This window comes from Semicossyphus pulcher, unplaced genomic scaffold (genome assembly GCF_022749685.1).
Source record: "Semicossyphus pulcher isolate SPU_LCO1_2020_fin unplaced genomic scaffold, fSemPul1.0.p SCAF_18, whole genome shotgun sequence".
In the NCBI taxonomy this organism is placed as follows: Eukaryota; Metazoa; Chordata; class Actinopteri; order Labriformes; family Labridae; genus Semicossyphus; species Semicossyphus pulcher.
The window spans coordinates 23,642,161-23,656,378 of record NW_027211691.1 but is presented as its reverse complement, the minus strand read 5'-3'; the positions used below and the strand labels follow the sequence as shown (position 1 = coordinate 23,656,378).

Below are 14,218 nucleotides of genomic sequence, written 5' to 3'. Positions count from 1 at the left end.
CCCTGCCAGTGGGGTAACGCCTGTTAAATTGTGCCAACCTCGTGGTAGCTTCATGGCATCCTGACCTTCTGATGATATAATCTGAGCAGTTTCACACAACCAGAAAACATCTTTACCTTCATTATTTATTGATTTCATTATTTATTCTATAATTGATGAAGGCCACTTGGAGTTCAGAGCCGGAACCTAAAAATGGTGCAGCCACCACAACATCGCCCCACAGGCTGTGCTTGAAAATGAGCTAGTTAGCCATCGTGTTTCCCACAAACTGAGATTCTGTTGTGTGGTAGATGACCGGAGTTGTTTATTCATCTATCTAAGACACTAAGAGAGCTTCTGGATCGTAGAGAACTCCCCTTACCTCCGCCCACGTCTCTGGAAGAGTAAGCGACAGGTGACACAAACCGGGTAACTGAAAATAACTGGTTCTCTCATCGTCCCCCTTTTTTCTGCTGGGCAAATAAAACAATACTAGAATTTACTTGCTGGAAAAGCTTGGGGCGCAGACTACTTGGATGGTCTGCGAGTATATTAACCGCACAGCAAGCCGTAGCAAGAGCCCCAAAAAGCACCACAAACACGGCTGAGAGGTTAAAGGAGCAATTCGCCCCTGGAAAAAGCTGGTGTCCTCTGTAATCGATAGAAGCAATAAAATTTTAAATTGGCGCCATAGCTGTGGAGAAAGCCGTACAAACACCTCGTGGTTTCGCCCCTTCTTCATTCCTACAACACCCAGCGTGCATTGCACCCCTCCCTCTGAAAGGCGGGAGACCAGTCGAGAACATTGATCGCTGCGGGCTCAGAGCGATACAGAATCCGAAATAGGACGAGAATATACCAGTGGATCGTCTAAAAAATCTTCAGGTCTGCAGTCTACATTTCAAACCGATTTTGAACGAGACATGACATCGGAGGCGGCGTCCTAGATTGAGGAAGTGTAGTTTAGCGAGCTCCCTGGCCTCCGCCAGATGATGCATTTTACGTAGTCTGGTGCAGGTTTTCCAGGGCCCAATGGAGCAGCAGATAGCGTCCTCCAAAGTGAAGGCACAGAGCGAAATTTCATATAACCATAATGGCATTAACTCCCTACAATAGCATGATAGGACTGAGGTTGAAAATCGTCGAACTGGCCCTTTAAGTAGAGTGACTAAATTGGCAGAGGTGACACCAGTACCAAGCTGTCACTCAAAGAGGGTCACCCCCTGTGCATTAGTCTTGAATAGAGAAAGTAGCTGAGCAGACCTGTTTTTGTATCGGGCTGTAAACATGTTCGTCTGTCAGTCGGGTATTTGAACATCAGCCTGTATTCGAGCTGACTCTCTTGGAGCCAGCTTCAAGTGGCAACTCAAGGGACTACAGCTTTTGGCTCCATCTTACCGCCCCCCCCTTTTCTCAGGGATGACAAACAGAGGTGAAAGAGGAGCTGCCTTAATGAGATTTGAGTGGATGGCGATGGCAGCTCGCCACGACGTGGGTAATTATGTGTACCGCCGTCTTTGGCATACACGCATACATTAGCCTTGCCACCGACGTGCCCCGCAGAGCGCGGTGGAAGGCTTCGTGGTCGACAGGCACGTCTTCATGTCTTTCGTGTTCGCTTTTTTCGCACCAGCGCATCATCACCCTCAGCTCTCCACAATAATTTACCAGAACGTCATTTAGTCTGCATTTCAAATGTTCTCCTTTGGTTTATTAGGGAGATACATGAGTTTCAGGGGTTTTTTTCGAGCCTCTGAAGACCTCGGCTCTGATTCTGATTTCTGTCTGGACTGAGCTGAAAGTGATGCTTTGAAGCCATTTCAAAAAGTCTGTTTTTTTTCCCTCCTTCTCTTCATAACTGCTGTTGGTATTTTTTTCTCCTCTCCTCACTTCGTTTGAAGCCTTGCTGCTGGCCATTCCCCCTGAAGGATAGCTAGCGCCTATGAGTGCCGAACTCTTCAGATGCCGTTAGTTGTGATGCATGACATTTAAACGCCTTCCGTTAATTAACAGAGGGAAAAAAGGCTGAAATGAAATGTTTCTTAGGACATATTGAAAGATGGAACCATGACATTACTGGCGGCACTCCAATTAAAATACTGAGTTTAAAAATAAATCTGTGCTGTACGCGCTGGTTTGACATGGGAGACTGTGAGAGAGCTGTTTACTTGTCATTGCTTGAAAACACAAAGATGCTTGAGTCTTGAATGTTTTTAATCTTATTTTTGGGTGCTTTTATAGTGTACAGCTAAATTGATCAAGCCAACACAGTCAACTGAATGAGCTTTAGTTCCCTTTGAATGTCCACATGAAACTATTTTCCATCCATGAGTTCTTTTTAGAAAAGATGTCTTGGTCAAGCTTGCAGTCGTACCACGCAGAGACCAATTAGATGTTTCTAGCAGCCTAATTAATGCGCCCATAAGGATATCTCTCAACAAACATGCATGCACATATTTTCTAAGCATATCATGTTTTTCTCTAATGGGCAAAGGCATGAGCAAATTCTGCACTTAAAGCGAGCGGCCGTGTTTCCCTGCAGCCGTCTCCATTAGAACTCAACAAGCCCTAAAGCCGATGCTTAAAGTATAATCTGCAGCAATTTTCTCAACTAAAATCTATTCTTTCAAGACTCATCAAAGTCATCCAGCCACAGTCTCTGATACACGCTGCTTTATGAACTAACGGTACGACTGAATCTCCGGAGATAGTAATTGACCGCTTGAATCGCCAGATTTAGACAGAGAGGGGGAAAAAAGCAAGCTGTTTGACTTAAAACTTAATGACGAAGAGATTCCATCTGCTGCAGATCATCTCGGTTTGTTTTGAGGCGGAGGAAAAACACACACACTCTAAACAGGCCCTCAAGCAGCACATACTGTAGAGGTTCACTTCATTTAAGGCTTTTATTTGATGCTCTTATGCAAAACGACTTCATTGAGGAGGCAGGAGGTTTTTTGGGACGCGCTCACGCTGGTTCGTGCTGGACACATATTTTCTATTTTGAGCTCCTGTCCTCTTCTGGGTCATGGAATAATACTTATAACATTAACTGTGCAGGCTTTCATCTCTGTCCCATCCTTTGTGCTTCTTTTGTCCTTGTCCAGGTCCAGGAGCCTCAGTCAGACAGGCAGCTGATTGAGACGTCTCCCGTCCTCCAGAAGCTCACCGGCTTCGAGGACTCCATTGGAGTTCTGTTCACACATGTGCGTCTCCTGGCCAGAGCTTTCACCTTGAGGACCGTGGGCTTCAACCACCTCACCCTGTAAGTCCGGTCACTGTTTGTTTGTTGGTAATGGAGCTACAGCCAATTAAAATGCAAAGTGAGGCGCTCTTTGGCCAGATGTAATTTGCAAGGATGCTGCAGAACGGTCCAGACTTTGTCTCCGGCTCCCTTCAGAGGTGATGAGCCATGATGCATTATAATATATAATATGATCTGAGATGCGGGGACTTTTCTCACACGTCCGGCATTTTAAATGGTTGTGTCTGTTGTGATAGCAGCCGCCTCCTCCTCCCACATCGTCATTATGTTTACCCCCTGCAGCTTACACATTTTCTTACTGTCACGAACGCTGCCTGTGTAAAAAGTGATGTGTTCAATGTCGTGTTCAAGGTACCTCCGTGAAAGTCTTTGTTTTTGGCCTCATCCAACAGTTTCACAGCCAAGAAGAAGAGAAAGAGACACGAGGGAGCCCATTTTTGTAGCCCGCCTGTATCTGTGAGGCCATAACCCCGTTGGCTCATGGGAAATTGTGTTTTCAGTCACTGCATTGTCTGGGGCAGAGGGTTTAAAATGTATCTTTTCCAATCACTGCAGCCACATCTCTTTTTGGACATATCTCATTGTCATGCTTCAGGCCGCCTTAAAGTGGTAATCTCGGAGATCTCTGTTTCGTTCTCTTTGGCGCCACCTATGGCGATAAACAGGAATTGCTGGAGCATGTGTGTGCGTGTGTGACGTCCACTGTTCCGGTTGTAACTCTTGATTTTCCTTTTCAGACTGTTTGCTTCATCTGAGCGTCGAGTTTGTTTCTTTTTCTTTGGATTTTCACTTCTTGTTGAAGTTGTATCTGTAGTCATCCATCTTTTCTTTGTTTGTTCAGCCATAGTAGATTACTGTTTACTCGCAACACTTGCAGAGAGCGGAAAAGCAGCCGCTTAGCTCCGCCTACCCTCTCTGGCAGACCAACCACTGCTGGCTGATGGAGAATGCGTCACTAACTGGGCGCCGCTTGTGATTTCTTTCCGCTAAAGTCGCCACAGACACCCAGTCTGTCATACTGCAAATGCAAAGGCTTTCATCAGTGGGCTACAGGCTCAATCACCATTGTGTAACCTCATTTGGTGATAGATAGAGACTTAAATGAAAATCTTCCAGATTATCACTTTAAGAATTCCTTAAAGTGACAGTTTTTTAACCACTTCGAGTTCTCTGCCCACCAGTTGTTCCAGTTCTTGATATCGAGTCCGTTACAGAAGCAATTAAACGACAGACAGCAAAGCTTTAGAAGAACCAGATGAGAGAGGGATAGAAGGTTATTTAAATCACTCAACAGGGGGAATATGACACAAAGATAACATAATTAAAAGGCAGACGGAAATACAGGTGTGTAAGATAAACCCTAGAATGATTAAAATAATTAAGTTGATAATTAAAATTGGAAAAAAAGAGAGAGACAGGAAGGTGTTCTTTTGTAGTATATATTCCTCCTGTTATGATCCTGTGATATACGTGTATACACACATATATCCCGTTCCTTCCTACAGTTAGGCTCGTATTCTGCAGGAAACACTGATAGATGTGAATTGCACCTTTTGCAGAGACACACAACCGTGAGCTGGTTATTGTAGTTTTATCCAGATTGAATTTGTGCTACATGTACCTTCTGCTGTGTGTTCTGTTTGCAGAGGTGTGCATTTGTTTTTTTGTGTTGTTTTTCCCCCGTTAATTGCAGCGTCCGCACACCGTGATGCTGCGGTAATTTAGCACTGACGTTGGAAATGTTTTTCCCCTCCACTTCTGCTATGACATTTGTTCGATAGAAAGTAAAGTTACAAACTTCTAGAGAGCGCAGGGAGAGAGAACGGCCTCGGTGTGTTTGTTTAAAAAAAAAAAGAAGTGTGTGTAACCTTGCTCGTTCATTGATAGTATGCGGGTTTGAAAAGATTGCTATTTTCATAAGAAAATGTGTTCGCTAATGAGACTGTTCACTCCAATTTGAGGTGTTTCTGATTCACAGGAGGAGAGGGTAGTTTGCAAAGGAAGCTTAACTCACTCCTGAGCTTTACAACGTAACACAATAGTGAGTTTGACAGCTAAAGCAAATTAGCCTTGGCAGCACACCTCTGATATCTTATTGGCAGGCTGCACTCTGTAATTGCTTGCTTAGGTTTGCCACAAGGACATTGCTTGCTGTGCGCGCGTGTGTGTATGTGTGCACGCGCGTGTGTATCATGTACACACATTCCCACAGACAGTACACCGCTTGTATGATCTAATCCATCACTGAAATGTCAAACCTCTCCCCACTCATGGTCAGTGAAGTCGATTAGAGGTGCAGAGGTTTGACTCCCACTGAGCTTTACTTTGAGGACTTTCCAACTCAAGGTTGAGACCGATGATACTCTCCGACTCTGTGGCATCAAATCCAATGACTGAACTCCTCTTTTATCTTTCTTTCATTATCTTCCAGAGACATATTGACGTCCGTGGCTCATTTTTATACATTTTAAACCCGTGAAATTAAACCGATCAGATGTAATGGAAAACAGAAAAAAGGAAAGGAATCTTATCCAGTTTTTTATGTGCTCTTATGTTGAATAGATAAATGTTTCCACGTCCAGAATTTGCTTTATTGTCGCCAAAGTTTCTGGTGGATTTGGCTGCTTCTACATCCTTGCAGCTAGCTTCATTGTTGTCAAGCACAATATGTTCATTGTGGGAGTGCGAGGACGGAGTCTGTGAAAAGGCAGTAAAGGAGATGTCAGACGAAGCAGTTAGAACAAGTCAGTGGATTTGGATGAGGAGAAATAATGCCAGTTGGGGGCCAAAACGAATGTTATAGTAATCCTTTATTCTTACCCTCAAATTCCACAGGGTCCGTCTCCGGCGCGTTCCGCGTGCGGCGCGACCTCTGGAGTCGATCGTGCCCATTCAAGTCAATGATTCCACAGCACGTGCCGCGGTCCATCTCTGGCGCATCCCAGAAGCGCTCTGCTCCGCTAAATGTACGCGCTGGGTCTATGTTTGACGGAGGCCGTTTCAAGCACGCGTCAAGCTGAACAGAGCAACATGTTTAATGTTTACAATAACAACTGACCCCAAAGAAGTTACATCATGTACTTTTTTATCTAACATGACCAACACACAGCAGTCAACTCAATATTAACAATTTTATGAATTAGGCAGCTTATGAAGTTTTTTTCAGTTTCAGATTTTCAGTCTGAACATCTGGCTCATGGTTTTGATTAAACAAACTGGGGCTCATCTTGCGCGAGATTTGGCCACGAGATCTCACAGCCCGAAGAACAAAACCAAACGAGACTAAGAGTTACGGGGAAATGCATGCTGTATAACAACCTGCTGAAAATACACTCACTAACAGAGAGTAACACAAACATCAGTGCAAAACTAACTTACATATTTATTGGACGCACACACGATAAAAGAGCCCGTCGACGATCACTGATGTCTCGTAGTAGCTGCAGTAAACAAGTCCGGGCATGTCTCCCTCACTGCCGTGTTTCCGGGGGATGCGCTGAGACGTGCTGCGTTCAGGAGCCCTCAGAAACGTGAGTGATCAGACGCATATTTTTAAAGATCGATCTCGGGATTTATTTATGATTTTTTTTAAACCCAGCCCTTTTTCTCCAATGCCGTTTCTTTTTCATATATAACCTTGGCTACAGGAATAGCTGCACTGCTTACATAAGGATTCTATGGCACGAGGTTTTGATGGCTGTTGAGAGCTAGCATTGAGGGGGGTGGCTCTGGGACGGCGGAGCAAACTGTAGAGCCTCCCCGAGGTGCCGTGGGCCTAACTTGACGAAACACCAGTGAAGGGAGGCAACCACTTGATAACCCTGTTGATGTGCTGCTTCTTGCTGCCCATCTGACTACAAGTTTGAGGTCTATAGGGGCCGTTAAAAGCCATGTGGTAGGGTAGGTAGTAGCCTTCATCCCCTATCTGCCTTGCTCTCTCGTCTCTCTTCCCTCATGAAAGTGAGGGAGTAGAGGGAGGGAGAGTGTACAGCCCGATCCAGCGGGGGTGACCACTAAGGGTTGTGTGGTAGGTTAATTTTAAGTTTTGGGACGAGGGCACAAAATGTCTTGTGTTTAATTCAGACAATTGTATCCAGTATTTACAAGGTGGCAATTTAACCTAATGATTTCTTATTTAACATAATTTCATTGTTATTTCTCCTGCAGCCAAAGCAAAGACTTATATTTTCAGGCTCATTTATGTTCAGCAGCTCATTAGTGGCCAAAGACAGGCTGACCTAAATAGAGCCGACTGACTTGAAAGCTGGATCTGAGCTACGGCTGCCCATAAGGACCAAAGGTTATACAAAAACTAGGTCACGCTGTCGTGATGGCAAGAAGAAGGAGGTCAGATAAAAAAAAAAGGAAGGTCAGACAATCAGGTAAGGCAGCAGGCGAGGAGAGGGGACCCAGGTCACAGGATGTGCTTTATGCAGAAGCAGAGGACAAACTGACCTAGAAGAAGAAGCAGAAGGCGGCACGAGAAGCAGGGAAGGGAGTTTCACCCTGTTGAGAGGCGGTGGAGGCCGGAGGCTAGCATCAGACAGCAGAAATGGAGAGCTGCGGCCCCCAGGCGCTGGGCTTCCTATCTCCTCGCACAGCGGAAGAGCCGGGTGTTGCAAGAATTTCAGCGTTAGTGAAAAAAAAGGATCCATCTCTCTTCAAGTGCAGTATTTGTTAAATGGAAGTACATCTCACTGTGCAGCTTTGAGAGGGGTCACCTGGATCATTTGAACATACAATTACAGCAATTGTGGAAAATTAATGTTCAGTGTTTCTCCCTTGCCTAATTAAAAAAAGGAAATGTATTCTTTCTATTCTTAATTATTAAATCTGCAGTAACTCCATCAAACGTTATTTAGCTTAGCCGTTTAAATGGCGCACGCCTGCACTAAGTGGGCAGCTGGGCACGGAGCAGACGAGCGTACAGAAACATCAACAACTACCTGACGTCTGCTAAAGTAGCAAAGTATAAAAAACAGTCCGAAGCCTTCGAGTTAACTCTTTACCTCATAACTTCGGCCACATTTAGTGTGAACATTGTAACATTATATAAATATGATATATAGGTCCCTTTTTTAATGCGGATAACTTTTAAATAAAGACATTTTCTTGGAGTCGTTAACGGAGCATTCTGCAAATGGTTTCAGTATTTAAACAAGGCCGACTCCTCATCACTGATAGCTGTACTGAAACGCTGAAATATGATGTGGAAAGATTTCACCTCATTTGCGACTTGAAGAGAAGCGAGACTTCTAAGATTCGGTTATTCATGAAATAGCTCGTCTATAAAGATTTTATTCTATACTTACAGCAACTTTCTTCCTCTGCAGGGAAACGCTTTCATTTTCTGTTTAGTGCAACTTTGCTAACAGAGACCTTGAGATTTCCGTATAATGAAGAGCCATTCTGAATTAATATTGATCTTTTGATGTTGTAAAATGTATTCTCACATCACACGATGCCAACAGAGTCTTTCTTATTTCCTATTGTCGCTGAATGAGCGTCCCCCTCTCCTCTTGCCCCCCAGTAGCACTTTGTAGAAAGCAGCTTCAGATTACACATTTGAACCTTACACAAGCATGCACATATGAAACAAGAACATTATTTCCCCAAGAACCGAGAGGAAAAATGGCCTTAAAAAATGAAGTGCTCGGCTCTCTGGGAGCGGGCGGCATGTCGCCGCCGCCTCTTCAGAGGGGCTGTTAAAGGTATTTTAGATCAAAGTCAAAGGCGAATAAAGACCTCGGCTCCACACTTTACTTCAATTTCCCCCACCGTACTGGAGCATTGTGCTCCGCTGTTGAAGTGAATAAGGAATGGCTCTTTGTGACGCTTCACACAGCAACGCATTCCTCTTTGACCCGCTCTATCTCTCCTTTTCTCGCTCTATCTCTGCTCTTTTTTTCCTTTCGTCTCTCACTGTTACTGCACTGTTCCCTCTCTCGCTCCGAGTCCTATTGGACACGAAATTAGCTCACACTTCACCCTCTACGTCTGCTCCTTCCCAGCATACTCTCCCCGGCCGGCACACCGCTTTCCCAGCTCACATACAGTATGCATGGTGGCAAATCTGCAGCAAACCTGTTGACACGTGTTCACGTGTGCAGTGCTGAAGTGCAGGGAGAACATGGAGTTCTCTCAGCTTCCAACTGGCCTCCATTACCCTCCTCTATTACCCACACAACCCACCCACCCTCAGCCCAACCACATCCCACCCTCAGCTCTTCACACTCTCATGTGTTGTGGCAGAGCCTTTTTATTAAGAAGCCCTGTGATTATTTCTAATGTGCGTCAGAGAGCTTCCCTTTCCTTCTAATGAAGACCTTGAAGACGGTGATATAAAAGTAGACTTTCAAGTTCTTACTCATCCTGTTTTCCCTTTATTAGCTCATCTGCTATCTTTGGCTGTAAATCTACGGAAGCCCAGAGACGCAAGTGAGAAGAAATGTGCTGGTACAAATGTTTCTCTTCTGTGTTTATTACTGAAGAACAGGTGAAGAAAGAGTCGCCAGTATTAGCTTTGTAGGGTTTTTTTATTTCGATCAAGTCACTTTTTTCTCTTCTCTCCTTTTTTTTAAATACTTTTTTAGGACAGAGAACGACAGTGGATAGATGGTAATGACAGAAGAGAGAGTAGGGCTGACATGCAGCAAAGGGCCGAGGGTCGGAGTTGAACCCGGGGCCGCTGCGTCGATGGCTGTGCCCAGTGGCGTAACGTGTCAGCTCCGGGCCCCAGTGCAAGGCTAAAAGTGGGCCCTGTCAAGTACAGATCGCTCAGTTACAACAACAGCCTCGTTGTCACATAAAATTTGGTTTGAATAAATTTGAAAGAATGTCCTGAATGTTCGCGACTGTTTCGTATACCTGATTCTGCGCGTTTATGACTTCAGCACCTCGGACAGCGCCTGAAAGCTCAGCAGTGCTGTCCTCACAGGTGAATAAAGAATGATTAATGCCTACGTTAGCCATCGGTGGCCCTGTGCGCTGCTCACCAGCAGCTTGCTCAATCTCACGCTGGGCCCTACGCAGTTGCGTTACCTGCATCAACGGTAGTTACGCCGCTGGCTGTGCCTCTATACATGGGGCGAGCGCCTTCACCGTAGAGTTAAACCGAGGCCATGCCTTCTTTAAAACAAAAGATCTTTATTAATAACAAACTTTCCCTCCGCCTGCTGAAACTTATTTTTAAAAGAACATAAAAGTAAATATCACATCGACAAAAACGAAAATGATTAGCCGTCCTTAATTCAAAGAAGAGAAAACTATTTAGATAAGACTTAGAAACTGGATCACAAGATTTTTATTCTCTTACTTGCCTTTTCGGGCTTCCACATGTCTCTTCATGAAAATCTCCCCCATTTTTTTAAATAAACATTTAAATATCCAAATAAGATTTTTCTACCAGCCAACCCTCCCAAAACATTCACCAACACTTGAGTAACGCCCAAACGATTGGTTGGTAAATTAATTTGATCATCAATCAAACATGATGTTACTTATTAAGCAGCAACATTTGCTCGGCCATGTTCCTTAATGCAAGGAATTGTCGGCGTTGCACCAAGCACTATTGCATGACGCCTCATTAACTACATTCTTGATGGAAAATATAACCAACACATTTATCTGTCAGGATTACATTTGGGATGTGTTGGAAGTACAGTCGGCAGCAAGTTTATGTACATTAAAAAAGTGCTGTGATTGTGCTTAAATGTATTCATATCTCCCTCTTCTTCTTATACGTCTTTTTACATTCTTCTTATACAACAAACGTGGGTGAGAGAAGTGATGATGACGGCAAGCAGGTGGGAGGGAGAGCGATGGCAGGGGATTCCTCCTCAGAATGCTTCAGATCCCAACAAATACTGAGTGATGGCATCAAATCCTGCCATCACAATGAGGAAACTAAAGACGAGAGCGCCAAAAGGAACTCATGAGTTAACTGATTAATTCTCTAAGTTCGACTCATGTAGGCATCTTCTTGTCTCTCCAACGTGAGACTTAAATGAGCCCCGTTCAGAGGCTCTCGCTGTCTCTTGGCTCAGACTCCCTGCAGCCCATAAAAGGCCGATGAGCCAGAAATCGGACAATAAACTTTCTCCTCTTTGATGTCGGCTATCTCCTCGTCTTCTACCTCTGCATCTTTCTCTCTCATCTTCAGACATCTCCCCCCTCCCGCGAGGTTGCTCACATCTATAGATGGATATGTGCTGTGCTGCCATATATACCTCCCTGCTTGCATGACTCTCACTTACGCCTCCCCCCCACCCAGCGCTTCCTGCCTGCCTGGCACAGCACCAGCCCACATCTGCAATGCTAATCTATAATTCTGTTTAATTAATGACCTGCCTTTCACAGATGGGGAGAAAGGCAGGAAGCTGATGTACAGTATCACAGAGCTGCTAGGTTTTTCTAGAAATTGTTAGAAGTGAGAAAGTTGATCTAAAAACCCGTGTGTGTGCTTTTATTGGACTTTTTGAGAGGCATCTTGCAGGTGCAGCTGAGGTTTTTTTAGAGTTTATTTGAATTGCAATCAAAGCGACGCGTCGTTCCTTCAGAAGGGGGTTGCTACTTCAGGCAGCCTCCGAGGTTGTCACACAGCCTGTCAGTGCAGCTGTTCCCAGAGGCCACCCGTGAAATGCACATCAGCTGGCTACACCTTTTCTGTTTAGAGACTAAAAGCTGGTTAGATTTGTCGAGTGAGCTTGATGCCTTTCATGCCGCGCTGACGTGTAGCTAAATAACTTCACGTGATGCCCTCCCTGTCCTGTCTTTTCCCCCTGTTTCTCTTGCCTTCCAACCCATCCCCTAACATTCTGTTTCCCTTCATATCCATTTGTAACCTTATGTTTTCTTTTCATTTAAAGCCTCTCGAAATTTGGCTTGAAGTAGCAAAGATGCATATATTTCAAAGTCTCATTTAGCATCAATAAAAATCCATATGAACTATTAGAACTATAAGAAAGCCAAGATAAAACAACTACACGCCAATGGTGCATGTGACCATCAAGGCAGTGTAGCCCTAAACATTATACCTGTGTCTCAATGCGGAGGCTGCATCATTCGAAGGACGCGGTCTGCAGAGGATGAGTCATTCGTAACCTGAGTAGACGCTAAGGCCGAGCCGAAATGAGACGGTCTGGTCTACGGAGGATTTCCTGTTTTGGTGCTGTTGCCTAGCAGCAGGTAGCTAGCGGGCCAAATAGCTATCTTAACTAACGTCACGTAACTTATTTTAAAGGCAATTGGTTTCAAGGCCTCTTTCGTTCTTTTTAACGTGTTTCTCTAGCTATTCGACTGAGTTGAAACCAAAAACTTTTACATTTAAATTGTCCACCATGTCGTTCGATTTGGTGCGCAATGAATCTGGAGATACGTTGGGCCGCGAAGAAAGCACCCAATGGATCCTTCGTGGCCCGGGTAAAGGAGGATGCATTAGTCGTCCACATCTGAAGGAGCCTTCGAACTGAGACTGATTCAGATTTACATTCTAAAAATAATCATTTCACTTAAATGCTTGCAGCCATGTGCATAAGATCCTGTATTACAGAGGGAGAAGGCGATGCAGGGCTTGAGCTTCCAGCTTGTTTTTCCATGTTTAACTTCTGTCCATCTGTCCCTACTTCCTGTCGCCCAGCGGCCACAACCAGAGGATGGAGTTCCTGGGAGACTCGATCATGCAGCTGGTGGCCACGGAGTACCTCTTCATCCACTTCCCCGACCACCATGAAGGACATTTAACGGTAAGATCAAATCATATGTACAGGATCCCCTCCTGATCTTACATCTGGATCTTTGTGTTTAGTCTTAGGAATTGTTCTGAAGCTGCTGCCACTATCTAAAGGCACTATTTTAAGATTGAAAGTTAAGAAACAAAATAAAGCAGTTTCATGTTTGAATCCAGGGTTTCTCTGACGTGAGGAGCCAAGCTGCAGCTAGCATTAGCTCGGCTTGTTTTAGGGTTGCGATTCCCTAAGTTTACTGAGTCAGGCAGTACAATAGTGATAGCGATCATATCACATCCATCTAGGGTTGGAAGTATAAAGCTGTATAGCTGCACTGGTATCAGACAGGTACTTGGTATCAGCCAATACTCGAGTCTTTCGGTATCTGTAAGGAAGAAGCGGTATCAGAACATCTCTGCATCTTTGTGCCGTCTGAAGTTGCTTGAAACCACTGCGCCTCACTTCTTCCTTACCTGACATCAAGTTACAGCTGTGCTTTTGTGTTTTTGTGTGTGTGGGTGTGTTTTTTTTTTTATCTTACTTCCTTCCTTTCCATCAATCTTTGAATCTCCAAGTGGCAGCCAGGTATTCACCTCCTTCCTTCCTCTTTTTCTGCTTGTTTTCACAAAGCCGCTCTCTTCCTCTGCTCACCCCGCTCTGTGTCTGTGTGTTTACTGTACGCCTTGTGATGGGTATTGTCATGAGACAAAATTGTTCAGTATTTTTTATTTTTTATTTTATTTTTTTTTCTCAATAACACATCTTTGTCGGCACATTTCTCTCCGAAGCTGTCAAGTGTCTGAAAAATAAAGTTGTGCGCGGCGTGTAACACAGGTGCAAAGCAAATGATCACACTTTGAACATGCAAGTCCGCTCGCTGACAGACGGCAGGACAAATCTCTCTTCTTCTACGCGCGTCAGCACTTCTCTTCAAAAAGCTGACTGCTTCAGGCCAAAAGGATTGAACCGCTCTAAACCTGAATAAGAACCTTTTGCAGTTAGATATTTATTCCGTATAGATGGAGGCTGTGACGTCACGTCTAAAAGCTTCCAGCCAGCTTTGGTTGAGAGACTGAAAGCTCCAGCGATGCCCAGGAGTCAAGATGGGGCACATCTGAAATGGATTTCAAATCGGGGGAAAAAGTGCTCATTCAACCAGTGTGTGTGTGCGTGTGTGTGTGTGTGTTTGAGATTGCGTGTGCGCTGTTAAGGAGGGCACATCACAGCGAGACAGATTCAGTCATATTGC

At 44.6% G+C, this 14,218-nt stretch overlaps 1 protein-coding gene across 1 annotated transcript in view; it reads left to right on the top strand.

Annotated features, from left to right (window-relative positions):
* The window catches only part of drosha (drosha ribonuclease III), a 115,677-nt gene that overhangs the window by 76,081 nt on the left and 25,378 nt on the right, over positions 1-14,218 (top strand). Inside the window, exons 25-26 of the mRNA XM_069667781.1 lie at positions 3,087-3,244; positions 12,882-12,987. Of these exons, the coding sequence (XP_069523882.1) occupies positions 3,087-3,244; positions 12,882-12,987 (264 nt within the window). The remainder of the gene's footprint in view (positions 1-3,086; positions 3,245-12,881; positions 12,988-14,218) is intronic.